The sequence below is a fragment of the Sinocyclocheilus grahami genome, unplaced genomic scaffold, assembly GCF_001515645.1.
Source record: "Sinocyclocheilus grahami isolate Dianchi unplaced genomic scaffold, SAMN03320097.WGS_v1.1 scaffold340.1, whole genome shotgun sequence".
NCBI classification, from domain to species: domain Eukaryota; kingdom Metazoa; phylum Chordata; class Actinopteri; order Cypriniformes; family Cyprinidae; genus Sinocyclocheilus; species Sinocyclocheilus grahami.
The window spans coordinates 606,321-633,140 of NW_015505519.1; the positions used below are offsets into that span (position 1 = coordinate 606,321).

Sequence of the window (26,820 nt, forward strand, 5' to 3'; positions counted from 1 at the left end):
CTCTGGCTCCAAACTAATCTGTACTGCGCAGACTCTGGCTCCAAACGAATCTCTACTGCGCAGACTCTGGCTCCAAACTAATCCGTACTGCGCAGACTCTGGCTCCAAACTAATCTGTACTGCGCAGACTCTGGCTCCAAACGAATCTCTACTGCGCAGACTCTGGCTCTAAACGAATCTCTACTGTGCAGACTCTGGCTCCAAATGACGTCATTTACTCAAGATGGCAGTGGCTGATGAAAGATAACTTTGTTCAGTTTCCTAAAGAACCCAGCGTTATGTAAACCGTGGATGCCGTTTGTTTTTCCGGGGCAGCAACGGAGTTTCACAAGTGTGTTTGTTGACGAATGTTTTATAAACAAGGGCCAGTTCGATGCTGTATTTGCACATCGCTTGATACTGAAAGATGGAGCGGCCCCAGCTATAAAAGATCCCGGTCATGATTCAGAACTACAGACGGTAAGTGAAACTGCATCAAATGTCTGTGTTTTGTTTGGCAATCGGAGCTCAAGTGCTCGTCAATCTTTAGCTCCGCCCACGGCGTGCCTCCAGGAGCACGGCTGTTTCCGGAGCGAAACGTAAAGCTGTATCTTTCTTTTATAAATATGATAAAACTAAAGACTTTTTGGAGATATGAAAGGATGCAGTACTACTCTATAGGTACTCGAGATTAACATGAGATTGGGTGAAACTGTGTGTGTTATGTCCCCTTTAAGCAAATCCCTGAAGGTATGCCAGATATTCATGCAGCAGTGTAGCCGTCTAATCCTCCAGGAAGTTAAAACACTCTCCACGGGCTGACCAGCTGAGAGACTGAAATATAATTATATAAAACAGCCAACCAGAACTGCGACCATGCTCAGGAGAATACACTTTGCTTACCTGGAGGACATTTTTATTGCTTAAAAGGGTCATATGACGTTGCTAAAAAGAATATTATGTTGTGTTTTTGGTGTAATGCAATGTGTTTGCGGTTTAAGGTTCAAAAAACACATTATTTTCCACATAATGTACATTATTGTTTCTCCTCTATGCCCCGCCTTTCTGAAACACGTCGATTTTTACAAAGCTCATAATTCTGAAAAGCGAGGTGTACGCTGATTGACTGGAGAAACAACAAACAACAAGTGCTACTCTACACTGCTCAAAACTCGCGTTTGAATCATCAGTGGCAAATTCTTTAAATATAAAAAACATACTTACAGGCTGTGAATCAGAAGCGCCAGACTGTCCTTGCAAAGTTGGAACTGCCCCACTTTATAGAAACAGACACCGGCATTGCAGGCTACTCTCACAGGAAACAGTCCTCGTCCTCCGCAAAATGCGCTGCACACATCTGAATATTTGGGTTGAACTGCTCTGGAAATCTCTACTGCGCAGACTCTGGCTCCAAACGAATCTCTACTGCGCAGACTCTGGCTCCAAACGAATCTCTACTGCGCAGACTCTGGCTCCAAACGAATCTCTACTGCGCAGACTCTGGCTCCAAACGAATCTCTACTGCGCAGACTCTGGCTCCAAACGAATCTCTACTGCGCAGACTCTGGCTCCAAACGAATCTCTACTGCGCAGACTCTGGCTCCAAACGAATCTCTACTGCGCAGACTCTGGCTCCAAACAAATCTTTACTGCGCAGACTCTGGCTCCAAACAAATCTTTACTGCGCAGACTCTGGCTCCAAACAAATCTTTACTGCGCAGACTCTGGCTCCAAACGAATCTCTACTGCGCAGACTCTGGATCCAAACGAATCTCTACTGCGCAGACTCTGGATCCAAACGAATCTCTACTGCGCAGACTCTGGCTCTAAACGAATCTCTACTGTGCAGACTCTGGCTCCAAATGACGTCATTTACTCAAGATGGCAGTGGCTGATGAAAGATAACTTTGTTCAGTTTCCTAAAGAACCCAGCGTTATGTAAACCGTGGATGCCGTTTGTTTTTCCGGGGCAGCAACGGAGTTTCACAAGTGTGTTTGTTGACGAATGTTTTATAAACAAGGGCCAGTTCGATGCTGTATTTGCACATCGCTTGATACTGAAAGATGGAGCGGCCCCAGCTATAAAAGATCCCGGTCATGATTCAGAACTACAGACGGTAAGTGAAACTGCATCAAATGTCTGTGTTTTGTTTGGCAATCGGAGCTCAAGTGCTCGTCAATCTTTAGCTCCGCCCACGGCGTGCCTCCAGGAGCACGGCTGTTTCCGGAGCGAAACGTAAAGCTGTATCTTTCTTTTATAAATATGATAAAACTAAAGACTTTTTGGAGATATGAAAGGATGCAGTACTACTCTATAGGTACTCGAGATTAACATGAGATTGGGTGAAACTGTGTGTGTTATGTCCCCTTTAAGCAAATCCCTGAAGGTATGCCAGATATTCATGCAGCAGTGTAGCCGTCTAATCCTCCAGGAAGTTAAAACACTCTCCACGGGCTGACCAGCTGAGAGACTGAAATATAATTATATAAAACAGCCAACCAGAACTGCGACCATGCTCAGGAGAATACACTTTGCTTACCTGGAGGACATTTTTATTGCTTAAAAGGGTCATATGACGTTGCTAAAAAGAATATTATGTTGTGTTTTTGGTGTAATGCAATGTGTTTGCGGTTTAAGGTTCAAAAAACACATTATTTTCCACATAATGTACATTATTGTTTCTCCTCTATGCCCCGCCTTTCTGAAACACGTCGATTTTTACAAAGCTCATAATTCTGAAAAGCGAGGTGTACGCTGATTGACTGGAGAAACAACAAACAACAAGTGCTACTCTACACTGCTCAAAACTCGCGTTTGAATCATCAGTGGCAAATTCTTTAAATATAAAAAACATACTTACAGGCTGTGAATCAGAAGCGCCAGACTGTCCTTGCAAAGTTGGAACTGCCCCACTTTATAGAAACAGACACCGGCATTGCAGGCTACTCTCACAGGAAACAGTCCTCGTCCTCCGCAAAATGCGCTGCACACATCTGAATATTTGGGTTGAACTGCTCTGGAATAGTTTTGTAAATACAACTTAACCACTGATTTCTAGTTGTGTCCTCTTTTGGAAGGCCAAACAAAATAGTTTCGCTTTCACAACGAAACACAGCATCACACACGGCGGCCTACAGTGAGCGGAGGCCGGGGGATAAAGTTTCGTTGTGAAAGCGAAACGAAGGGCTAGAGTGAGCAGAGGCGGCGGATTCAATGAAGTGTCCGGAGGGCTTGCGGCAACCACATGTGACGACCCTGGGCTGGACTCCGCTTCGTCCACGGTGAAAGCCGATCCGGTGATCCACAGCGCAAAGTTGATGTATTTCCTCAGCAACCAGCACAAATCAGCTCCAGGCATGACAAAGCGGATATGGTCCTCTTTTTGAAGACCAAACAAAGTAGTTTCACTTTCACAACGAAGCACACAGTGCCTTCACGTCATGGCAGCGGCGGCAACAACAATACTACAGCGAGCATAAAAGTTACGCCTTCTGTCTTTGTGTGAACATTTGGGCGGCGTTATACAAATCTTCCCACATAGTGATGTAGACATGTGGGGGCGTGTTAGAACGAGCCATTTTAGGTAGGTGTGACTGACTCTTGACTTTTATAAAGAATATCTCTTTGGATTTGAGTCTTTGCAACTTTACATATCTTCTCTATGCACCAAGAGCTTGTAACACTCCAAAGAGAAAAGATCATTTTAAATAGCATCCTTTAAGTAGCTCATTAACAGCTTGTCAAACTTAATGGAGTTCTGGTTATATGTGACCCTGGATCACAAAACCAGTTATAAGGGTCAATTTATTTTCAGACACCAGTTGCTTGTCACATTCAAATTGGTTGTCATAGTAACAAATTTCCAAATTTGTGGAGATTCAGTGCATGGAGTTCCACAAATCTGAATGCATTATTTGTAAATTGACTGTTAAGATAAACATTATTCACAATTTAGTATCTGTAATATCATTGTGTTGCCACTAGATGCCTGTATAGCCCTATGTAACAATCCCTAGTGGCTAAGACATTGCACATAATTTACACATAAAACACACAGAAATGAATTTTATTACATTTTGATTTGGATACTATATACTATACTACTACATATTGTTTAGATATTATCAATGGCTACTTTTTTGTCTTTATCTGTTTTTTCTAAATTTTTTTGTTGTTGTTTCTTGAAACATTGATTTAAAGTGTCAGTTATTGCATTATTATTTCAGTCAAACCTATAAAATCCCTTTGTTACCCCAAACTACATATTTATCAGTAGCATAAAAGTAACCAATGCAGCTGCTCAATAATTTGCTACCCTTCCCTTTAAATAACGTGATGCTCTGCCCTCTATGACGCTGCTCCCATTAAGCGCTGTTGGAAGTGAATGAATTGATTCAGCATTTCGACACCTCCGTAAGGATGCATTTAACTCGACAAAGCGGTCTAATAAAGGATGCATTGATCTTGTGAATTAGCGAATTTTACTATACAAATATTTTTTAATTGGATTTTAAAGTTTATATGGGAATATTACATGACACGCTGATCCTTTAACAATGCATTGGTGCAAAAAACGCACACCTTTTGGACAAATCTGCCACAAATATTTGGACAAATGTGCCACAAAAGTGCCACAAATACTGCCTAAACAAAATACTGATTTTGTGCACTTTATTTACTTTACCAATATTTTAAATTAGCTTTATTTAACTTTATTGCATGGCAAAAAAAAAGTGTTACCTTGCCAAAGCACTGACAGAGCCCACTGATCTTATGGCGTTGTTGAGCGCTCCAAATGCAAACTTTGCATGCAACAATCAGGCAGCAATTGACAGCACTCTGATCTAGTGGCATACAGGCATCGTCAGATTGACAGTACTCGAGCCCAATAATGTTGGGGGTCCAGTGGGGGCGGCAGTCATATTTCAGGGTGACCGTGCCACTCTTTATCACAACCCTGCTAAAAGTGCGAGTACGTGCGCTCATTGGCGCCCCTTCAGCTGGTGGCGCCCTAGGCGACCGCCTAGCTCGCCTATGCCTAGAAAATTGCCTTTAAAGTTGTCCAAATTAAGTCCTTAGCTATGCATATTACTAATCAAAAATTAAGTTTTGATATACTGTGGGAATATACTGTGGGAATATTTACAAAGTATCTTCATGGAACATGATCTTAATATCCTAATGATTTTTGGCATTAAAGAAAAATCACTAATTTTGACCCATACAATGTATTTTTTGGCTATTGCTACAAATATACCCATGCTAGTTGAGACTGGTTTTGTGGTCCAGGGTCACATATATAGAAGTACATGTAGAAATATTTGTAGAAATAAAAATAGACACCATTTAGAAAATTATTAACAGTATAGAGTGAAAACTGTTGCAGACAGCATGATTTTTATGGAATTTGATGAGAAATGCTTGAGTTCATATTCAGATCTCAGATTTTTTTTCTAATTTTTTTTTTCATGGAGAAAAATCTAAGTATAAAAAAATCCAATTTAATCTTATTACTGTCTAGAATAGACAGCTATTAATTTATTCAATTATTGAGTCCGGCAATCAAAGTTTCATCTGTAATGTGACATTACTATGTGAATCTGGACATTTAATAAGAAAAAAACATTATTATTTGGAAATTAAAAACACACAAGACATTTTGGGAATTTGAAATTACATCCAGAAAAGTAGGATATTTTATTCACAATAAATCCCGGAAATTACATTAAGAATGTGACAGTGTTACTTTAGCATCATTGAAATTAAACTATTTGTATTCATATTTTGAATTAGTTATATTTTTCATTATAATTTTTAATTTTAGTCAATGTTTATTAGTTTTGTATTTTGTATTTGGACAGGATTTTCTGCTGAATGAGTGGTGTTAAGGTCAGGAAGAAAGAAATAAGACAGAAAAGGAGTTTAACTGTGACAAAAAAGCTAGCATGAATTATTCATTTGCCCCTTTTTCTTACGCTCCTCTTCACAGCACACAGCCCTGACAGCTTTATTTCAGCTCGGTCTAGAGAAGAGAGTGTGGACTTTCTGCACCTTCTTACTTCCCAAAATGGTCTTTTAATTAGGCTGACAAATTACAGTCGACGTTCGCTGCAGCTATTGGGAAAAGGAACTGTGGGAAATTTGTGTTCCTCAAGCTTTCTTTTGTCTGCTGACTGTAAAGAGAAGCAGCAGCCGATGGGAACCTATTATTGAGACAAAAATTCAAAGCACTAACATTAGCATCTTCTAAAAGTATCAGCTTCTTTTTTACTCTGAATATTTTATCACACACATATTTTTTCATATTTACAGCATTTGTAATGGGTTCTTTTTATATAAAGTGTCATGTTTTGTAATGTATTGATTAACATAATCCCACAGATAAAAATAGGTTAGGATCAAATGTTGTCCATAACAATTCCCTGTGGTAGCATATATACTGTATATACCCATTTTATGTAAATATATATATATATATATGTATATACCACCCCCAATGAAAATGAAATTCATCTCCAATCCTTCTTCTATCGTCTCAGGTTTATCCATTGTTATTGGAATGCTAGAAAAATGTAACTGGTTTTCTGGTAGCTGGTATGCTGGTTTTAAAAAACAGCAAAAAACGTTTACACGTAGTTACGTTATGATACGTAATATTCAGAAGGTGGGGAGATGGGGGTTTATAGGTCTGCATCTGCTAAAAAACATTTTTTTATTATTGCCAGTGAATAGGAGTTAAAACTCCCACTTGGGTGACACTACTCCTATAACAGACCATGCAAAATAACAAAATTAATAATATCTTTAAAATATTGCCAAGTAACGTTGCAACCTTACACAAACAATAAAATAAGAGAAGGACTTTAACTGTAAGTGACGCGAGCATACGCAAAACAAAGGGAACAGTAACATCTTAATGTTCAAAATGTTAAGAAGATTTGGGTTTCTTTCTTTTCCTGATGTTTGTTATTTTTAACATTTTATATAGCCCACTTTTTTATAAAAGTGGGCTATAAATTTATAAAAAAATGTATTTACCAGTTAGGCATGTTGACAATAACGTACAGTATATCTTCAACACACGTTGTCTATGACCAAAAATGTAAGAAGATATGTTTACAGTGGACTTTTAAAATTTGCTTTGCTTGAGAAAACATAAAAAATATACAGTTACAGCGTTTTTTTACATACTTATTCCTAACTCTTTAAGCTTTAAGTTACATTTCAACTGACAAGGGATCACAACTTATAATCATGTTTATATGAATTATCCCGTGAACTTATTCTCTCAAATGGCCTGGGTATGCAGAGCATTCGCAGCTTATATGGACGGGACACCACTGGTATATACTATATACCCATTTGGGGGACCATAAGGCCATGAAGAATAAATACTCCAGTGTAGTTACAGGAATTTGAGGGTCCATAAGAGATTTAGTTAATCTGCCAAACTTCGACCTCTGGTGGAGAAAAACAAAGAGTTGTGTGTAATTGCATGGACTTGCCCGTGGTATGTCTCATTACAGTTATAAACACCTTCATTTAAAGTAAGTTCATTCAAAAATGAAAATTGTGTCATCATTTACCAAAAAATTTTTTTTTTGTTGTTGCCCATGCCAGAAAATTGTATACAATGTTGTTTGTACTCACACAGAAGAACAAAGTCATACAGGTTTGAAGCGACATGGCAAGTGATTACAGAATTTAAATTAATTTTTTGTGCATACCAGCACTTCTGACTTGTTGCTGGTACTCAGATTCAAAGTGCCAGTGTCTGGGTGATTAGAAATGACACTATACAAAGCACACTACCCAGGAGGGGGCACCGTGAATTATCTCTCTTCCCAAACAAACAAAAAAACATTAACACAAAAACATTACAGACTTACAAATGAGGACAATAAAAGCAGTCAAAACTAACAAAAGAGCAACAATATATAAGTGCAATATATCACGTGAATTAATGCAAGTGGAGTCAGTCTACCGCAAGAGTTTTCAAGCAGGTCAGGGCTCGTGCAGAGTAGTAAAATAATAATTAATTACTGATTTGAATCAGTACATTTTAACGAAAACAATACCTTAAAATTAAAAGAATCAGGTTTTTGCGATTAGATCAGTTTAAACCAGTAAACTCCTAGAAAGTTCAAGGATCCAGTAAGCGAATGTATTCAGACAGTAATAAGTTCAAAACAGCACTAATGCAGAGAAAACATGGCCGATTTAATCAGAGATGGGGGAGAGAATAGTGACTCTTGTCCAGACGTATTTGGCTTAAAAGCACAAGTGTTTAATAATGAATCCTGGCTGAAGGTGTTTTAGATTATACAGTGGACAGTGGTTTAGTAATTCTGAATGGATCCATATAGTAGCATGTACAGTCAGGTCAAGGCAGCTGGTTTAGTGGTCTTTTGGCGTCTCCCTGTGGTCCTGTTTGGTATCGCAGCTTGACTTGTGCTCATTTTTATAAAAGTGCTCTAAACAATCCTTTCTTTCTTTCTTTCTTCTTGTGGCGTTATAAATATATGTTGGGAATTATGAAAATTAAAAAGTACTTAAATTTTTTTTTGGGGGGTAAGAGTTTTCAAGCAGGTCAGGGCTCGTGCAGAGTAGTAAAATAATAATTAATTACTGATTTGAATCAGTACATTTTAACGAAAACAATACCTTAAAATTAAAAGAATCAGGTTTTTGCGATTAGATCAGTTTAAACCAGTAAACTCCTAGAAAGTTCAAGGATCCAGTAAGCGAATGTATTCAGACAGTAATAAGTTCAAAACAGCACTAATGCAGAGAAAACATGGCCGATTTAATCAGAGATGGGGGAGAGAATAGTGACTCTTGTCCAGACGTATTTGGCTTAAAAGCACAAGTGTTTAATAATGAATCCTGGCTGAAGGTGTTTTAGATTATACAGTGGACAGTGGTTTAGTAATTCTGAATGGATCCATATAGTAGCATGTACAGTCAGGTCAAGGCAGCTGGTTTAGTGGTCTTTTGGAGTCTCCCTGTGGTCCTGTTTGGTATCGCAGCTTGACTTGTGCTCATTTTTATAAAAGTGCTCTAAACAATCCTTTCTTTCTTTCTTTCTTTCTTTCTTTCTTCTTGTGGCGTTATAAATATATGTTGGGAATTATGAAAATTAAAAAGTACTTAAAATTTTTTTTTGGGGGGGGGGCACTTTATTTTGGTTGTTGGCACCTCTTTTTTTCCACATAAAGCACTGACTTAGAATATAGTGCATGAGTATTCTGAGCACTTTTATGATACATTTATGGTGCTTTTGCATCATTTTTGAAGCTTGAAAGCTTCATTCCCCAGTTTGACTGAATAAATGATGACAGAATCAAATATTTTGGCTGAACTCTTCCTTTAATCTTCAATCGTGCATTCTTACTGTGAGATTCCCCTGTGCTGTGTATCTGAACACTGTCTAGACGGTTGTTTCTGCATTTTCAGACATTCAGCAAGAAACAAGTTATTTTGCTATGCAACATACTGTACTTTTTCTGCTTCCACTCTAGGCAAATTAGCTCAAAATTAGATTGCAGAGGAAAAAGTCTGAAATAAGAATATGCCAAATGAGTGGAAGCTTAAAGGAATATTTCACCCAAAAATGCAAATTTACTTAAAATTTACTCCAAGATAAGTGTTTTTCATTGGAAAATTTTTTTATAATTTCACTTGCTCAACAATGGATCCTCTGCAGTGAATGGGTGCCATCAGAATGAGAGCAGATAAAAACATCACAATAATCCACACGACATGAGTCCATCAATTAATGTCTTGTGAAGCAAAAAGCTATGTTTGTAAAAAACAAATCCATCATTAATCCTCTCACATAAACATACTTGTTTAGAACAGTTTTGGATGCTTGATCTGTACATATTCCTTTCCTGATTCAGGCGAGATGACTTTTATACTGGAGAAAATATTATGGATAGAGGACTCAAATTTTTAGGAAACAACATTTTGAAGTTAAAAATGTTCAGTGATGGATTTAAAATTACAAACATGCAGCTTTTCACTTCAAAAGATTGATTAATTAATGGACAGGAATCGTGCTAATTACTGGATTATTGTGATGTTTTTATCAGCTGTTTGGGCTCTCATTCTGACGGCACCCATTCACTGCAGAGGATCCGTTGGTAAGCAAGTGCTTTAAATGCTAAAGAAACAAACTCATCTACATCTTGGATGGCCTGAGGATGAGTGCATTTTCAGCAAATGTTCATTTTTGGGTGAACTATTCCTTTAATGTTTGTGGCTGTTCAGTAACCAGATGCTAGAACCTTTGCAAGATGGTGAGTTTGCTAGATGAATTTCTTTCAGCTGTGCTTGTGTGTGTACGTGTGGGTGGTAACTCTCTCTTATACTCCATAGATGCAAAAGCTGCACCGTTGCTATGGTAAACGCAATTAACAGGTGCAACTTCAAGGCATCTCTTTTTCACTTAGCGCTCATGAAGCGTCCCCCATCAGGTTTTATGGGTCTATTTAAACTGGTGGTCCTCTTCAGACCGATTTGACGCTCATCAGTTGAATGCAAGCGAGAGGAACTTATTGTCTGTCCCATATAAACTGAATTGTATCAGCATGGAGCAGCAGCCTCTCATAAAAGCGTGCTAGCCAGGCTCTCTGTCTGTGTAGACGGCTAATCAGATGCGAAGATGTCTGCCACTTGACAAGCACCGAGGCTCAATGAGGTGAAGCTTTCCCTATTGCCAAGCCATCGCCACGGAAACGACATTCTGTGCCAGAGCGCATCCTCAGGGACTGGAGGCGTCTGCCCACCACTTCTATCTGCACTAAATAAGTGGGTTGAAAAGGAGCTGTAGAAAGCAGTCTCTTCCCCTGAAGACTTCCTCGGGCTCTCTAGGCGCCGAGGCCTCTGCTGTCTCACTGTAAAGCCACACTAATATCAAACACAGCTGTGCTGGCAGAACGCTATCACAGGCCAAGAGCTGGCAATTTGTGTCAGTAGCTGGAGTGCTCCTCCAATTTGGCGACCATTTGTTTGTAGCTTAGGAAGTCGGTGTAACCTTACCTCAACACTGAAGGCTTTTACATTCAATCAGCCTTGAAAAATTGATCGGGAACTACCACGGAAATTACAAATGTGTCTAAAGAGTTTCAAATGACATGCACATGAGATTACTTATTCATCAGTGTCAAAGGTCCGGACCGGAACAATTGGTTACTGCAAAATTTGTTTTTAATAAACATACATAACATGCATAACAAAGAAACATTTTATTAAATTTTTTTACTAAAGTGCAAAAGTGGCAAAACAATTAATTTAAGTGTCAACAATAGAGGTTGACCGATAAGGGGTTTTTTTCTGGCCGATGCCGATATTTAGAAATCAGGGCAGCCCATGGCCGATATACAATGTTGTTTTTTTTGGCCGATTTTAGTTTTTTTCCCCCCTATTCTCTTAAAAGCGAGTTTGAGTAAGTGATTATTGCAGGGCACAAGATGGTAATAGTAGTAGCCTAATTCATAGTAATAATACATGGCTCAAAGCACCTTCTCAAACCCGTTCTGAAGCATGCTTTTTGTTTATGTTTGCTGACAGACACCAGTGTTTCCCACAGACTGCAAATGCAAATGGATTCTCTGCCAGCAGGAGGCGCTGTTGGAGCGGCGATATAGCGGTTTCCCCGGTAACTGCTGTAATCTAATAAGCGCTGCGCTCACAAACGCTAGGAAAGACGAAATGAAAATGACATCAAAGCTTTTCTGTAGAAGGTCGGTTATTTTCATTTATAATACATTCATATAAAAACACCCGCGCTGCATTTTAATTTTGAAACGTGCAGCGCTCAGTTTATTCAATGAAGTAGAATCCTTTAGGAAATCTGTTTGTGGCAGGCACTTTTGATTTTGTGAAAATAACAAATAACTCAATGTATGGGAAACACTGGACACTGCTAGAAGTCAAATGGCCATAATCTAAGTGATAACAAAAATAAATAAATAAAGAATTACTCATATTAGCAGTGAAATGTCGTCCGGTTATGTCAAACTCATATGCTGACTGGATGTCATGACAACAAATGTCATGAAGGAAAGGTTTCAATATCTCGCCTTCGCTTTCATTTCGGACCATCTCCAAAGGGACATTAAAAAAACTAAACATATGATTTACAAGTTTAACATATGTTTATCAAAGTAGGAAATAATTAGTGTTCTTGAAATACAAAATGGAGGCGGGTCCGGGTCCGGACCGGAGGTCGTACTTTGAGAAGCACTGCTAGGCTATTGCTCCAAAAACAAACAAACAAAAAAACATTAACACAAAAACATTACAAACAAACTATTCTCCTCATTTTTCGTTAAGAAAAGGTTGAGAAGGTTATTATTTATTTATGTATTTAGTCATTTAGCAGACGCTTTTATCCAAAGCGACTTACAAATGAGGACAATAAAAGCAGTCAAAACTAACAAAAGAGCAACCATATATAAGTGCAAATGACAAGAATCGGTTAGCCTAACACAGTACACGTAGCAAGGTGTATATATATGTATATATATATATACACACACATATATACATACATATATAATATATATATATATACATACATACAAACAAACACACACATACATACATATATTATACACACACACACACACACATACACGCACACACATACACACACACACACACACACACACACAAAGAAGATAAATATAGATAAAGTAGAATTAAAATAGAATAGAAAGTGCTAGAGTTAGAGGGTCAAATAAAGATGGAACAGATGTGTTTTAGTCGTTTCTTGAAGATGGTAAAAGACCAGATACATTTGAATGAACATTATGTTAACATGGAACATGGTTTGTTCATAACTTTGAGAGAACCTTGCCAGAACATTAGCCTGGGAACATTCCTTGTTAGGATTCCAGCATTATATCATGTGTGGTAACCTTAATATTATTTAATTAATTAACATTCAGAAATTAACATTCAGTGTTACTGTAAATAACATAGAAACATTGAAAATGAACCGCCACATTCTAAATGTAATTTCCCCCTGTAATTTATTAAAGGTCCCATGGCATGAAAATGTCACTTTATGAGGTTTTTTAACATTAATATGAGTTCCCCTAGCCTGCCTATGGTCCCCCAGTGGCTAGAAATGGCGATAGGTGTAAACCGAGCCCTGGGTATCCTGCTTCGCCTTTGAGAAAATGAAAGCTCAGATGGCCCAATCTGGAATCTTCCCTTTATGTCGTCATACGGGGAAAGGTTACCTCCCCTTTCTCTGCTTTGCCCGCCCAGAGAATTTGGCCCGCCCATGAGAAAATGAGCTACTACCGTGCGAGGCGAGCGCAATATTTTTTTTCCCTCGAGAGACAGCATGGCTTGCAAACTAGCAAAGCATGGCAGTTGCCCTGCCTCTCTCCTCCTCATTAGCATTTAAAGCTACAGACACAGAAATGGCACGTCCTAAGGAAAGCTCATTGTGGGACTGGCTCGTAGTGGCTGAAATTCTGCACCAAGGCTGAATTTCAGGAAAGAGACTTCAGATACAGTACTAGGGACCACTTAGGCCTATATAAAAGCATCTAAAAAGCAGCATGTCATGGGACCTTTAACGTACATTTTTGTGTGTGACTATCTCTTATTCATCACTCTTTAAAGTTTAAAAAACAGTTAGATAGTTCTAGGATCTATTGCTAAAGTTGGATTTTTCCATAAACTGCACTGAAGGAAGAACTAAAAACCAGTTTCCAGTGTGATGGAAATATTCATCATTATTAGGATGTGTGGGACAGCTGTGTAAACGGCATGTTTTCCCAACAGGCCTTGTGGACCACTCCTAAAAATGAAGGTTAATTCTGTGTTAAAAACAATACAGTTTTATAGCACTGCTGGTTACCCGGCATGCTTTGCGACTGGGGTCAAATCAGAGTGAGTTTGAACTGATTACGCGCTATAGGAATATAGAAGTATGTGAAACGGGTTTAGGGGAATATAAGTCTATAATTCTCACTTGTATTCACACTTATGTGCCATTCTGTAGCATGATATCAATCAAATCAATCTGTAAATTATGAGGTGTTGATATGTTCAAACATATCACATCATGGTATGCTAAATGACAGAATGTAGTACAAAATACAACAGCCAATTAAATTGACATAAAATATTCCACTCTGCCAACTAAAACAGGATGGAACTGTAATTATAGAACTGCAGAATATGCTGACTGTGTCAAAAGCTTCAACACATTCCTTCAGTGTTAAATACGATTTAACCTTTGACTCCACTGCATGGACACCAAGCCTGAAGGAAGTTTTATTTCAGATCTGTCATTTTTTAGGCCTTGAAACAGAGCTTGTTGTCCGTCACAGTATGTGAGATTCTGCCAGTTTTCTCTCTGTGAGAAAGTGATGTATGTGGGTAGAAGATGAGCACACATGGTGGGTAATTAGTCTCGTTGGGTTTGAGTTCAATGACTTACAGATGGCTGGGTGCATCAGTCAGACAAAGCAGAAATGTTTCATTTAATTCTTTCTGTCTTGTCCATTTAGACACTTTTGGCTCTGGTTAATACATACAACTTGAAGCACCTTGAGATAGAATATAAATTTATGGTGTTATTTTAAATGAGTCATCATGATTTGAAAAGTTTCACTCAGAAATATGTATCATTATGCACATAAAAAAGGGGTTGCAAACAGTATTTCACATTGATTAGTGCATCCAACATGGCTGTCAGTCCCCAGATTGTTTATGCATGTCCCATGTGCTTTAGCATGGGCTGTTCTGGGCAAATGTCACGTCTACAGTTTTTTAAAGCAATTTAGCAAAAAAAACAGATGAATGCATTTACTCTTTTTACTTAAAATGTATAATATGTTTTTTTGGTCCCATATGAAATATTTAGTTTTGAAATGTGGGGCATTACCATTGTGAGCAAGCTGATATAAAAAAAAGAGTTGGAGTTTATTAAATCATGGATGATATTCCAGAGAAGCTCTGGGTGTGTCATATTTAGTTACAGCTGCTTTAATTTTTTTGTCCCTAAAGAGTAAATCTGCTCAAGATGCCGAGTTCCTAACTTCATATTCATCACTTTTTTTGGTGGATTTCCAAGTAAGAGAAGTACCACGCCTAACATTTACAGTTTTATCAACATGTAACGTCATTCAAAGCCATTCTGTAATATGACGTATTTCCAGTGAAATATTCATTGTGAAAAAAATGAAGAGCATTTCATTACAGTACTATTATAATTCTGTTTTATCTATCTATCAACATTAGTTTATATAAAAAAATTAATGTATTATATATTTATATCATTTACATTTAACAATTTAGCGTTATATATATTTTATATATATGAAATTGCTAAATATAAAATATATACAAATATAAAACATTAGTGTTTATATATATTTCTTTTTTATTAATAACTCAAATTTAAATATATAATAAATTAAATTTATTGTCTATTGGCACATTTTTATTGCAACATATGCTTCTGAATAAATATCATGCAGTATAAATTCATACTGATCTGTCAGTGATGCTTAATTGTCTACATTAATGTAATGAAATAATATATGCAAGCTAGCAGGAGGGATCGGGATGCAGGATGTTGCCCTTGTTGCACCTTCCTTCCCCCTCCACCCTGCATCATGAACATTCCTCTGTTTTTATTGCTAGAGTACATGCTTTTCTGTATAATGCCTATTCTTATCACAGAAGAAGGTTGTAGATATAAAGATCCCCTAAGTGCTTTCAGATGTTCATTTCTGAGTTCAAAGTTCAGTCTTAAACTTCAGCTTTAAAGTAAGCATGTGTATGTAGCCTACATGTGGAAGAGGGAGGGGAGGGAGTTAAAAAGACGCCCCGCAGACCGCAGCAGGAAACCATATTACTTTGGTTCTCACCAGCTTCCTGTTTCTAACACAGATATTACAGTACAGCTTGCGACACTGTGATTTACTTATTGTTACCCTTGACCTCACACTACTACATATAACCGCATATTATGGAAGCCTGTTTCCACCATGGGATTAAAAAAAAATGAATGAGGTAAATAGCAATTTTTTTATATCACAATTTTTGTCACAATCACAAGGTACAAACTCAGAATTGCAAAATCAGAATTACTGGTAATTCAACTCTAAGAAAAGTCTGAATTGTTAAATATTAACTCATAATAACATAACATGTGACATAAAAAGTCACAATTACTTTTTTTCTGTGACAGGATAAAAACAGAGAAACTGAGAGATTTAAACTCAGAATTTTGAGAAAACTAGTGAACATTACAAGATGTAAACTTGGAAATAAGGAATATAAATTTCTATATCTCTCACAATTCTTAGAACTGAAAAAAAGAAATGTCTGAAATGTGAGATAAAAAGTCACAATTACAGTTTTTATTTTTTTTCATTAAATGGCAGAAACAGGCTTCCTCTATGGATAGTGGCACTAAGGAAAAAGATTCATACGAGACATAAGCAACAGAAGGGGGAAAAATCTTCTTATAAAATTAGTACTAGGTAACTGTTGATTGGGCAACAATATGTAGAAAATACAACAAATATTTATTTATTTATTTACTTATTTGGCAGATACAGTTTTTTTCAGTATGATAAAAATAGCAGTTAACTGGTATTAGAATTTAGAATTTCTCTCTCAACATACATTGTAAATATTATTTTACCTTCAAATGTTATTTTATTTTCAGATGGCTATTTCTGATTACTTACGGAGTACAGAGCACAGTCATAGAGACAGTTGTGATTTCTCAGGACACATTTTTTGCTGATTAGGTAGCAGGGATATTTTATGCGTGGTATTCAAAAGAATCACTTACAGCACTTTTAATCAGATCTTTCCAGTTGTGCTTTGTCAGTTTCTGCCCCATGATCTGCATCAATATGAAATAAGATAGATAGATGGATAGATAGATAGATAGATAGATAGATAGATAGATAGATAGATAGATAGATAGATAGAGGTGAAGAAAGCTGCCACAAAGAACGCTTACTCACAACGCACATATCAGTTAGATAGCAAATGATGATTTATTTGCCACTCTATCTTCTCTTTAATTTGCCGTTCAAATGGACAATTGATGTCTGGCTCTCCAGACCGCCAAAGTGCAGCGCTAGACAGAATCTTCCTACAGCGTTGTAGAACTGAGACCAGACAAAATGTAAATTGGTCATGCTTTTTGCATTTGTTTTGTCTGACCTTTTGTTTTGGGCCATTGTGTTAACATGTGCCAACATTTTGTAAAGGAAATCTACCTAGATTTTTACAGATCATTTAGAGAAGCCACACAATTTCAGGTATAATTCATGTATAATTCAAACAGTTTGGGATGAGTTACGCAATGTATAATACTTAGGACCAAGGGATTTGAAAAACCATATCTTTGAAATGAAAACTGATTCAAAATAGTTTAGGTCTATCAACAGTCTACGTCTAAATTAGAATTCAGAGCTTTATGATGATGATGTAACAGGCTCATATTGAATTAGGTTTATATGGTGGATTGTCCTGCTTCAATGAGCTGATTGCTTTGCAGATGTGCACAGCTGGCCATGTCAGGTCTATCATGATGTTGTTTGACTGAGCAGCTGTAGGCCTATGTATGTGTATGCAGAGGTGCACAAAGAACACAACTCTATAACTTTAGTGAAAGTATAGATACTGCTGGTCAAATATTACTCCGTTACAAGTAAAGGTTGTAAAGACAGATGTTTACTTGAGTAAAAGCACATATGTGCCACATTTGAACTGAGTGGACAGTGAAATTGCTGTAAACAAAGACTGATAAGAAAAAAACCTGCTTGAAAACCCAGCAACACAACTGTAGCTGTACAACTTTACAACAGCAACACTTTAACAAAAAAGCAAAACAGCAAGACATATTTGACATCATGGCTCTGGCGGTACTTTGATATCATACACGGTCTGCATGCACAGAACGATCTGCAGTGCTGCTTAGTCAAACACCTGTGTTTTGTGCACAACAGTTCTTCTGTGTTTTTATTGGTAATATTTTCTTTTACACAATTTTAACCAGTCTCCACCCCCGATCCCTAAACCCACCCATCTCCACCCCTAAACCTACCAGTCTCCACCCCCGATCCCTAAACCCACCCATCTCCACCCCCTAGATGTGGATCCAACCACGCCCCCTGGATCTTGTGTTCTGCAGTGAGGGGCTACTGAAGAAATAGCCAATACATTGTATATGTCAAAATGATCGATTTTTCTTTTATGCCAAAAATCATTAGGACATTAAGTAAAGATCATGTTCCATGAAGATATTGTGTAAATGTCCTACCATAATTATATCAAAACTTAATTATTGATCCGTAATATGCATTGCTAAGAACTTAATTTGGACAATTTTAAAGGCGATTTTCTCAATATTTTGATTTTTTTGCACCCTCAGATTTTCAAATAGTTGTATCTCGGCCAAATATTGTCCTAACAAACCATACATCAATGGAAAGCTTGTTTATTCAGTTTTCAGATGATGTATAAATCTTAATTTCATTTGTTCCCGTGCGCGTTCCCGTCAGCGTCCCTCGGTGAATTTTGTCTGGAGTATAGGGGGCGCGCGCACACCGCTTTGCCACAGGGAGCGCGCACGGAGCGCGATAAGACAAACCAGAGCCGGGAACGCGGAAACAGTACAAGCGATAAACGATAACGATAGAGCTGAGGTGCGTTAACCGGCGACTGCGGGAAAGAGCGACGCTCACCACAGAGACCGCGCTTGAAAGCCCAGTTTCTGGGTGTAACAGATTTACTTTTATTTCAGGTCGTCGGATAAGAATCCCGTTTGGGTGGATAAAACCGAACCAGCGAGGAGAAAGGCGGATTGTTTCTAGATTTTAGTCGGGATTTGAGAATGTCGGGGAGCCGAGAGGAGGAGCGGCGGAAACTCGCCGACATCATCAACCACTGGAACGCCAACCGGCTCGACCTGTTCGAGATCAGCCAACCGACCGAGGTGAGCCCGCGGAGCCGCCAGCGAGCGCAGGCCGCAGCGCTCCTGACTCTCCGCTCCGCGCCGCGAGCTTCATTCCCCCAGCACGCGAGCTTCTTATAGTAAAGAAACGTGGGCATGATCTGTCATAGATTCTCTTGTTGTAACGTACAAGTGGCTCTGGAACGGCTAAATCACGACGGCAGCTTTGTTGTGACTTATCTAATGCATTTTGAGTCAGTTAATGGCAGGTTACGGCTATGTTGGAGAGGTGTAGTGTAAAGCATAAATAGTTTAGGATGGGAAAAAATGCGGACACTTTTGGCTGAGTCCCTGTTGCTGTTCGAAACGTTTCTTACCATGCACCAGCCGGTCATTCACCGGGCTAAAATCGGTGCTTGCTGTTTGTAGCACAGAGCTGCATGCAAAGCTGTCAGATTAGATCTGACCAGCTGCATAATAGTGCTGGATGATGTTGGAGATGAATGTAATAAACATGGTTTGTTAGGTTAGGATGCCATTTGATGGTCAACAGAAACTGGTCATATAAGTGATGTAACGTTAACCTGAAATGCACCGGTGACTGTGCGTTTATTTGCACTGTGTATGTTTTCAGATATTTATAACGCAAGCGTCATGCATGTTTGTCACTCCGCAATGCATTGCTATTTTTGCTTAAATATTAGCTCAGCATGTTTTAGATGCATCTAGCAAATAATCGCGGGATAATGGGGGTGTTTAACGCGCGTTGGTCTTGCATGCATATTCGTTTGTATCTGCAGATGCATTGGATTGAACGCCAGATTTGGTAGGGAATTAGTGTTTTTAGGCGGGCAGTGCATGAATGCATTGAATGAAGGGGGTTGGGGGTAAAGCATCAAGTCGGGGGTCTTCCCTGCTGATTTACTGGAAACCCCTGTAGGCTCTGAGAATATTCTTTGGTCCTTAATAATTCATGCATAAGTGATATTGAGCCTCTGGGGCACCTGCTGATGTGACATAATAAAAGCCTAGATTAGGCTTGTTTTGGTCTGTAGAGGGTGATTAGGAAGAAGTGGACAATGCATTAACAGAACTCAATGAGAACCTGTTAAGAGCACAAACTCCTAAGATCAGCAGGAGTGTTGAAGAGCAGATGATGACGTAATCGTCTGGTCCTCCAACCAATTGTGACAGCCGATTTGCAAGCCTGCTTCTAATGTCACATTTTTATTCACTGGCAGGTTGTATAATAACTAGAAATCTACTGATATAATGTTGTTGTTTTTTACATCCAGTACTGATTTTCTTCTATTAACCAGTGTGCAGAATTAATTTTTTATTGTAGTCATTAGATTGCAAAACATAAATATAATGAAAATTGTGAAATTATTTAGGTATATAATATATTCAATTCAATAAATTCCGATAATTATTATTAGTTATGCCATGACATACTGCACGCAGTTGTTTCGCAATCTAAGGGGTTGCGTATTTATTTTTATCTCTTTGTTTTGGGCTGTGATTCGGGCTGTTATGCCTAAAATGCTTTGCATTTCTCACTTGAGAATGAATGGCTATTATGTAAGGAGTCATTTATGTAAACAATCCATTAAATAAGTGGGTTACTTTACCTGTGAACCGCTATTTACTGTTGAATGCACAGTGGTGTAATGGCATTGAAGGGTGCTTTATTTTTGGAGACACAAATGATGCAGTATATGAGTTGACCAGCTATTTAAAGACTGATTATCAGTCTGTCTTTCTTAACACCATTTTAAAGGAATAGTTCACACAAAAATGAAAATTTGCTGATATTTTACTAATCCTCAAGCCTTGCAGTGAGTTGAGATGAAATGAAATTTAACATTACATCACTTGCTCGCCCTGTGGATCCTCTGCAGTGAATGGGTGCCGTCAGAATGAGAGTCCAAACAGCTGATAAAAACATCACAATAATCCACACAACTCCAATCCATCAATTCACATCTGGTGAAGTGAAAAAGTGTGTTTGTAATAAAACATAATTCATCTTAAGATTTTTTTAACTTAAAGCTAACGAGTCCTCTATCCATAATATTGCTTTTTTCTGTGTACTATTCCATTAAAGCATATTGGCTTAGCAATAGATAGATGTGTTCATTAAAAAAAATGCAGTTTGTAATGCTAACATGTAAGCTTGTCCATATGGATATTCTAAGATTTAAAGAGAAGGATCGTAATTGCCTGTATTTGGTCTGGAATTTCGATCAGTTTATATGTAAAGATCAGTTTTGTAGCTCTATCCTGTGAAGTAGTGCATAGACGATCTCATGCTGTGCTTTCATTGTCAGCTTTAATAGCGCAGTCATTGGGGATTGCAGTGTGTTTACAGATCATATTTGGAGATCCAGGGCAGATATAAAAAGTGCCTTGTTATACATTAAATAAATAAGCAAGTGTATTTAACTTGCTTAGTAATTTATTGCATGCATAATTTATCAGCTTGGGATTCTGAGATTGTAGTAGGGATTGTTTTGCATGTATCTGCAATGTGGCGTCTTCCTGTTTTGCATAACTTTTCATGTTAGAATATGTGTGCATAGTAGGGCTGCACGATATTGGAAAAAACTCGCATTGCGATATTTTATTTTTCTGCGATTTTATGTATTGCGATATGAAAAAAAAAATCACCACATGACTTGAATAGTTTATTTGGACAAAAATATTGATTGGGGTGATTTTGTATAAATCAGCATAGGAAATAAACAAATTACAAGCATAGATAAATATAACGGAACAAAGATACAAATGAAATAAGCAGTGCTTTATATTTTTCAGGTAAGTCTAACAGTATTCAGGTACAGAAATTGAATAATCAAATGTAAAATAAAACTGCATAGTCTTCACTGTCTAAATTAAATCTAATAAATCTGTTAAAGCTACAAAAGGGATTTTTCTTTGTGTTTTGTTGTTTGATTAACGTTCATAACACAGAAAGACTCAGGAACATTAAACTGCTGTAAACCAATATAGGCTACTGTTACACACATCAATTTTCTTTCTCAATTGTTTCCCTTCACCTAAGCCATAAGCGACTGCGTTTACAAGGATACTTGCAGAACACAGTATTTCAGGCACAAATAGACGCAGAAGTGAACAGAATTCAGTGTTCACGCGCATCTGCATGGTTCTCACCGTGTCTACACCGGACACGAGTGGCGCGATGCAACAAAATACAATGAACTCATTATCAGTGATGCTGTCTACACTGGATGCGGCACGGCACGACAAATCCCCGACAGTAAACTGATGAAAACCCCCGATAGAAAACAATCAGTATAAATATAACGATCAGCAGCCTATACTAAACATCGCACATCCTGCGATGTGACTATCGCGGATGCGCACATCGCGATATCGATGCTGAAACGATATATCGTGCAGCCCTAGTGCATAGTCTTCATGAAGTCGACATGCTGCCTTTAGCTCTCTCTGTTTAGGATAAATTGCTTGTAATGTTGCTCATTGTAATTCACTTTGGATAAAGCACATATCAAGTGATTAAATGTAAATAAAACATTGCTTTTTATACAGTAATTAAAAAGATACAAGATAACATGTTTAAAAAATGACAATACGTGATCTTTCATAAGATTACTTGAGCTTTTAGGAAGGGTGCATCAGGCAATTGACTGTTGAAATGAATTTGATTCTGAAATACAAAAACCAAGCTTTTCACCCATCGAATATGTGTTTTTAAGAAAATGGAGGATCAAAGGGATGCATGCCATCATTTCCTGTATCTGCATCTGCGTCTTGTCCACCAAAAACAGTTTCATTGGGCCTGACTGTCCCCACCCTACTGATGTCTTGTGATTCCATTCCCATGTGTCTCACACTGGCTAAGATTGACTCTGTGAAGTCCACTTTGGCAAGAGTTTGCATGGCTGAAAGGACATAAAAAAAGATTGTGAAGTTGTGTTGTTGCTAGGGATAAACCTATAATTGGTTTGGCTGACATTTTTAAATTGATATTTATGCTTTTGTTCTTTAATATAGGGTTTCCCACTACATTTAGACATAATTGTGATGCACTAGAATGCGCTTCTGGGTTTCTGATTCCAGAACACTTTTAATTTTAGGCAACATTAAATTAAGAGTTAATGTATAATACTAATAAAACTGGTAACATTCATAATTTGTTACAAATTCACGTTATTAGTCAAGTAAAGAATATTGTTCATGTTCAGAGGTAAGTGCTGAATAATTGAGTTATTAGTGCATCTAAAAGCAGAAAATTATGAAATATTCTACTTGTGATTATCAGGCGGTTAAACATAATAATCGCTGAACATTTATGCATTTGGCAGATGCTTTTATCCAAAGTGACTTGCATTGCATTGATTATCAGCTGGCAATCGAACCAATGACTTGGGAATTGTTAGTAGCACCATGCTCTACTGTTTGAGCTACAGGAAGGCTTTACTGGAAGGTTTACTGTTGTCATAAAAAAAAATCAACATTAATCATGTCTAGTTTTTGTGCATCAAAACTGGATAAGTGTCCTAGAGGTTATACCTTCAAAGAGTAAACCTGCATTTTTTACTAAGAATGCATAGCTCAGGGTAAAGGTGATGTGAAATTGTAATCAAATCAGGTTTTCCCATGGTAGTATCTTTGCCTAACCTGATTGGCCCGTTCCCAGCAGGTGATAGTTCAGTGTCACTTGGGACATGGGAAAATATTTGAGGCTGCAGGCTTCTCATGGTTGAAGCAATTTAACTGAATGTGTAGTGACCATTTGCACTTGTTGACAGTAGTGTTGCACGGCATACTGGTACTAAAAAGGTTTTTGTTTTGTTGTGTTTGTTTCTTGCATCTGTGTTCTTATTAAAGGGGTCATATGATGCAATTTCAAGTTTTCCTTTGTCTTTGGACTGTTACAAGCTGTTCGTGCATATTCAAGATCCATAAATTAAAGTTGCAAAGAATAAAGTCTCAAACCCAAAGAGATATTCGGATGCACTTTATTTTACAGTACATGTACTTACAGTTAGGGCTGGGCAAAAAAATCGAATGAGATTTTCATGCGAATCTTGTAAGTAAAGCCGCTTCTGGTGATTAGTAGTAAATCTCCAGCACGTGCTTTCAGATGGAGCGGCATTTTAGAAAGGCGGGGCAGAAAGGAGCAACAATAATGTACGGTATGTGGACAATAATGTGTTTTTTGGACCTTAAACCACATAAATACATTGCATTATACCAAATAATGTTATTTTTAGCTTTGTCATATGACCCCTTTAACAACAAAGATCAAATAACTACGGTTCGGCACGCGTGTGATCCGCGGATTAATTGCAAAATTTTACCGTAATCGAGTATAAGTTTATAATTTGTTCGTATTTACACAAGCAAGCATTTCTTGCATCTGTGTTCTTATTAAAGGGGTCATATGATGCAATTTCAAGTTTTCCTTTGTCTTTGGACTGTTACAAGCTGTTCGTGCATATTCAAGATCCATAAATTAAAGTTGCAAAGAATAAAGTCTCAAACCCAAAGAGATATTCGGATGCACTTTATTTTACAGTACATGTACTTACAGTTAGGGCTGGGCAAAAAAATCGAATGAGATTTTCATGCGAATCTCGTAAGTAAAGCCGCTTCTGGTGATTAGTAGTAAATCTCCAGCACGTGCTTTCAGATGGAACGGCATTTTAGAAAGGCGGGGCAGAAAGGAGCAACAATAATGTACGGTATGTGGACAATAATGTGTTTTTTGGACCTTAAACCACATAAATACATTGTATTACACCAAATAATGTTATTTTTAGCTTTGTCATATGACCCCTTTAACAACAAAGATCAAATAACTACGGTTCGGCACGCGTGTGATCCGCGGATTAATTGCAAAATTTTACCGTAATCATTAACTCATCATTAGTTCATATAAAAATTATATTTATTTTAGGTATTAGTACAAGATTATTCATGTACTGTTATTGTGAAGTGCTACAATAACATTTTGTGACAAACTTCTTCATCATTTGAGTTTGATGGGGCACTTTGAGCTCAATAATAACCATCTAATGCTAGTCAAGTGAGATTTTTTTAAAATGAATTAATTTATTTTTTAATATAATTCAATAAATAAAATAACCAAATATAAGTTCCATGTGGGTCATTTATTATTCAATTACTTTGACTGTTCTTTTTAGTTTTTGTCGTGGTATCGGTTTAGTAGTAGTAGTATTGCGATAATTTAGTCGGGTATCGTATTGAAGTCAAAATGTTGGTGTTGTGACAACACTAGTTTGTAGAGCTTTAGATCTGATATTATGTTGTTGATAGTGTCTCTGCATGTTTACATAATGTATTTTTCTTAATTTTTTGCTGATAACTTACTGAAGGCAGTGGCTGTGTGGCGTTTGAAAGCATAATAGTGTTCTTGTGTACAAACCATTATCTTGTGTAATTTTATACTCCGAGATGTTAGAGAACATTAGATGTGACCTCTTTGCAAAACAAGCACTGCATTAGTACACCGTGCTTGCTGGTGGATTATAATCACATACTGCATTATGAACTTTAATTCTGATTTCTCAGGGCATCAGAGAGTCAGGTTTTTGTGTTTAATGAGGTGCACAAGCTAAGCAAATGCAACATTTTTATGGGTCTAAAAATGTTGTGTTAGAAATTGAGGCTTGTCACCTCAACAGCGTGTGGCTCTCTGGGAAATCATCTCCATGGTGATTTTGGTGCCTTTATATGTGCACAGTCTGAGCCTGCATTTCCTTTTCTTTTTTGTGGGGAATGTACTGCAGTCTGCACTGTAATGGCATATGTATAAAACTCATGAGGTTTCCCTCAGCAGTATTTTTAAATTTAAATGTAAAAATTCTAATCCATAGTTCCCTAATCTTAGGGGATTATAATTAGTAGAGCCCGACCAATATGGGTTTTTTGGGGGCCGATACCGATATTAGAAAGTAAAAAAAAAAGACTGAATCCGATATATCGGCCAATATTCTTTGTGTAGGCTATATTATAGTACAGTATAGTCAAAAGTTTGGACACACTTCCCATTCGTGTGTCCAAACTTTTGACTGGTACTGTATATAGAATACAGTATATAGCATACATCAGTGGTTCTCAAACCTCTCCATGTAGTACCCCAAGCACTGCACATTTTGTATGTCTCCCTATATCTGACACACCCACTTCAGGTCTTGCAGTCTCCACTAATGAGCTGATGAGTTGAATCAGATGTGATAGATGAGGGAGACATACAAAATGTGCAGGGCTGGGGGTACTCCAGGACAGGTTTGAGAACCACTGGCCTACATAAACAGAATATATATACATAAACACATTTTTTGCAATGATAACTCAAATGTGGTGATCAGACACTTATAATGATGTGACAAACATAGGCCTGTGCAGTGGAGGCAGGGTATTTAATAATTTAACAATACAATTTATTCAAAATGAGTCTGACATCAGTGCACTTAACAGTAAACTTCACTTCACTTATTATAAATAACCGACGCGGCCGGTATAAACCGCATTGACTGAATGGCCGCGATCAGCTCCGGTGGCCGAAACACAGGCATTAATGTGCCGCAGACACGTGCCGTGATGCGCAGATCAGCTCTAGTCTCTAACGTCACTGTTAAAAATTAACCATCCATTTATCATATCATCATGCAAAACTAAGAATTAGAATCATTGTAATGTGACGATCAAATATAGGTGCGGGTGGGTGCCGGGCGGATAATTTGAAGCAGCGGACTCTGGTAAAGTTTGAGCTCATCCTCGCATCTCTACACTACACTGACCTGGGTCGCCAGTAGCAAACAATGGAGCGTGCTCTGCTGGACAATCTAAGTAATTACACCATTCAGAAGCATTT

The 26,820-nt window shown here is 37.7% G+C and overlaps 1 protein-coding gene across 1 annotated transcript in view; it reads left to right on the forward strand.

Annotated features, from left to right (window-relative positions):
- Positions 1-18,668: 18,668 nt before the first annotated feature.
- Positions 18,669-26,820, forward strand: part of LOC107603070 (afadin-like) — a 120,327-nt gene continuing 112,175 nt past the window's right edge. The window contains exon 1 of the mRNA XM_016295768.1: positions 18,669-18,974. Coding sequence (XP_016151254.1) covers positions 18,873-18,974 — 102 coding nt within the window. The 5' untranslated portion in view covers positions 18,669-18,872. The remainder of the gene's footprint in view (positions 18,975-26,820) is intronic.